Genomic DNA, 3,874 nt, shown 5'->3' with positions numbered 1-3,874 from the left:
ATTCCTGTGATCAAGCCCCATTGGCCTTCAAAGCCATCTGGGAACTCCTACTCCCTATGCCATGCTGGGGAGCCTGATGTGGGGCTCAGAGCTCTCACTCCTGTGGGAGAACTCCTGCAATATAATTATTTTCCAGTTTGTGGGTCGCCCACCTGGTGGGTATGAGATTTGATTGTATTGTGAATGTGCCCCTCCTACCATCTTGCTGTGGCAGCTTCTTTGTCTTTAGAAGTAGAATATCTTTCTTGGTCCGTTCCAGTCCTTTTTTGCTGATGGTTGTTCAGCAGTTAGTTGTGATTTTGGTGTTTTCATGAGAGGAGGTGAGCTCAGGTCCTTTTACTCCACCATCTTGTGGAGATCTTGTGCCATGAGTTGCTCCTTGAGTTTAGACAGACTGCTTAACCTTTAAGTAAAATGATGATGATCATAATGCCTATCTCATATCGTTATGAATGATAATGCACGCAAAGTGCTTAGAACAGTGCCCGACACACAGTGATTGCTCAATAAATGTTCATTTTCATAATATTAAATATACATGGTTTAGTACTAGAACAGCCAAATGAATTAAATTTATTGAGAACATCTCAAATTCTCAAAGATGGACATCCTTACTTATGGACATACTTAGTGTAAGATCCTTTAAAACTGTTTTCACAAAATAACGTTGAACTTGGCAGTTTCACACTCAGAGAGTGGCTTTTTTATATGAAGTCTGCAACTACATTCCTCTTCTCCAATACAGGTGAAGTAGGTTTGCTTTTTAGCTGTGTTTCCAATTGGGCTCATTTGTAAGGTATTTTTGTGAAGGAAGAGTTTCCCTCGTTAAAACAAAAACAAAAACTAAAAACTAGCAGCGTAGCAGAAAGATCCCTAGTCTTGAAATACAGAAATTCTGAGGGCTGACAATAACAACAAAGACTTTCCAATTCTAAATATTTTTCTTTTGAACTCCAGTGCGAAGAGATGTACTGTGCCTTTCCTGTGAACTTGGCCACGTGATTTCTTAGCACAGAGCCCTGTTCTAAAGTCAGGCAGTCACCTTGGAGACTGTGATAACATCTCTGCATTTTGGTTTCTTTGTCAGTAAAACTGGGGATATAATGTCTTCTTCCTAGGGGTCCCATGAGAATGAAATGAGATGCTCCTCCTGGGAATGACCGAGCCAAGTTTAATGGTGTGCTTGGTAGCCATGAGCATCCTTCCCTCTCTCCAAAAAGAGAGATGCAGAACGCTGCATTGATTCCCTCTTATGGGACAAAGAGAGCAGGGACAGCAAGTCTGTGCTTTTCACTGGTTAGAGGATGGCAATGTATCCCAAGGAGATGAAGCCAGTAACTATGAGTCGTGGGCACAAGTTTGAGTTCTCTCCCTCTATTCCACACTCTCTACATTCTATGAGGGCAAAGGAGGCTCCAGAGAATGCTCCAGGAAACGTCGTTGTGTCCATCCTCTGGCCTCACACAGTCCCCTTTCCCCTGAGCATCCTCTCAGATTCTACAGTGTTACTCGTTTCCTCCCTGCTAGGAAAACCTACCCACGCTCCCTCACACTCTAGGTGCTGAAACTCTCTTGCATTCCTTAGAGGGTGTCAGAAAGCTTGATTAAAGTTGTGCAACCCAGGAAGAGTGAGTCTTTCACAGTGGGAAGAGCTAATGTTTATTCAATCAACAAACGCGGAATGCCTGCCACGGCCAGACACTGCTGGTCATCTAGACAAAGAGAACGTGTCGTCAGTCAACATAAAACTGCATGGCGTCAGACGGCTCTTGTTATTCCCAGACATCACTGAGTCCGTGACAACAGGCACCGTGTATCATTCAGTGCCTATTAAGAAGATAACGGCTGATGACATAATTTAAAAAAAGCCAAACCCAGAATTTGAGAGTTGTTGCTGGCAGAGCATATGGACCCAAGGTCCAAGGAGCTGCTGGATGGCCACAGTGACGATGCACTCGGCCAGCCAGGGACCACTCTCAGCAGTCCACATTACGGCCGGACGGTTTTACTAGGACCTAAAAAGTCACTTCCAACTCCAAGACTTAGGTTTCCATTCCTAAATAATGAGTCAGACAAATAAATGATGAAATATTGACTGTGAACCCCCATCAAGGCACGGACAGGGAAAACCCTAACTTTATCAACTGCAAAGAGAAACATCTAGTAAATGGGAGAAGCTGAAGCAGCTTTTCTTAAGCACGACATAAACCTGTACAAATCTCTTAACAGCGCTGGTGTCAACAAAAGCTTCTGTTGCTGCAAAAATGGTCTTCAGAGAGCGGCGAGGCGAGGCGGAGGCTGACAAGCAGAGCTGGGCTATTTTTTCATCTCCAGAATGGCACTTCCTGGTCCCCGGTGCTTCGCACTGCAGATGTTACAGAACTGCACAGGAGAGTTCTAAAAATGCAATTAAAAACGCAGATTTTAAAAGATCAACCCTTTCTACTCTCATATTCAGCAATATTATGGGAGCACTGGTGGGGGAATGGGGGTCAGGTGATGGAACACTGCTCCTCTTCCTGGAGGTTACTGCTGGTTCACACAGGATCCTGTCTAGACCAGCTGCTATTCTTGGACTCAAAAGACACCCCACAGCAAGACAAGTCTAACGTGACCCAAGGGGACCTGGGGGAACCGACTTGACCCTGAAAAAATAGCAGTGTCATGATACAGAGATCAGGGCGAGAAAGTTATAGAAAATAGAAAATGGTTCTCACTGTAGCTCATTTCTAAAGCTCAATTGTCATCAATTTCATCTCAACAAATTTACTTACATGAATATGCTTTTATAATGTTTAGCATCGTATACTAAGCATTTTTACATTTGAGAAGTAGGTACATTGCTTTTTCTGATGTGACATAAACTATATTATAACTGAGACATGGACAGGGGTTATCATTTTAAGCACATCCCTGTGGCTGCACCGATTTCTCTCGAGTTGCTGGTGGCCAAGCAGCCAACTTACCATGCTGGTCATAGGCAGGCACTCCTTGTGGAACATATGGCGGCAGTGGAAGACCACCACGCTGAAGGGCTTAGCTGCGTCTGGGGGAGAGGGCAGGAAAGACAGAAGAGCTCAGTGCAATAGTAGAAGTTTCACTTTCCAGCAGTAAGCTGCCTTGGGGGGATGGATGCTGATTGATGAACACATTCCTGCAGAGCAGCATGAATGAACCCAGGGCAGGTATGACAGTCCTGTTGCTACGGGGGTCCCAGGTCGCCTGCTTGGCCTCCAAGTCAGTTACTACAGCTACATACTGGGGACGATTTCATGGCAAGGCAACAGCATGTGTTGTGAAAACCGGCATCAGGATGTGTATGTGCAAAGCTCCCCCTCCTCCAGCCCCATACACACAGTCATGACACTACTAAAGTGGATTCCGTGGCTTTGTAAGAATGCTCTCTGTCGGTTCACCTACTGCCTTTGCCAAGGCCATTCACTAACTTCAGGGCACAGCTGGGCTAACATCCTAGGCTGTGACCTTGCCCTGTGCTGTACTTCTGCCGGGGCACCACACCTCGTCTGCATGTGCTCCGTGTGGCCAGCTTGGTTCCGGTAAGACTGAATCCTTAACAGATTAAATTAGGAGTTTAATCTAACTATACAGTGCAGGTGCACGTGTTCGCTTTCTGTTAAAACACTGCCTAAAACCCTATGAAAGCTCACTGCTTTTCCTATGCCCACTGCAGGTTTTAACACAAGCACTTAAAATCCAAACCTCTAAAAAAGACCCTACGGGGAACTTCTTGTGCCCCTGCCCTGCTAAATAACCCCTTAAAGCTAAGTAAATGGCACACAAACTGGGTCTTTTAGTACTTCTCTATGCTGAATTTATACACAAGAAGCTTTTTTTTTTTTTTTTTTTTTTTTTT

The 3,874-nt window shown here is 44.8% G+C and overlaps 1 protein-coding gene across 2 annotated transcripts in view; it reads right to left on the bottom strand.

Moving 5' to 3' along the window:
- Window positions 1-2,316: 2,316 nt before the first annotated feature.
- Window positions 2,317-3,874, bottom strand: part of VPS41 (VPS41 subunit of HOPS complex) — a 153,012-nt gene continuing 151,454 nt past the window's right edge. For both annotated transcript variants that reach the window (XM_007455327.1, XM_007455328.1), the window contains 2 exons: window positions 2,967-3,046; window positions 2,317-2,397 (listed from right to left, as the gene is read on the bottom strand). In XM_007455327.1, coding sequence (XP_007455389.1) covers window positions 2,317-2,397; window positions 2,967-3,046 — 161 coding nt within the window. The remainder of the gene's footprint in view (window positions 2,398-2,966; window positions 3,047-3,874) is intronic.

The sequence above is a fragment of the Lipotes vexillifer genome, unplaced genomic scaffold (genome assembly GCF_000442215.2).
Source record: "Lipotes vexillifer unplaced genomic scaffold, Lipotes_vexillifer_v1.1 scaffold234, whole genome shotgun sequence".
NCBI classification, from domain to species: domain Eukaryota; kingdom Metazoa; phylum Chordata; class Mammalia; order Artiodactyla; family Lipotidae; genus Lipotes; species Lipotes vexillifer.
Note: the sequence above shows the minus strand (reverse complement) of the source record. Positions and strands in the feature narration are given on the sequence as shown.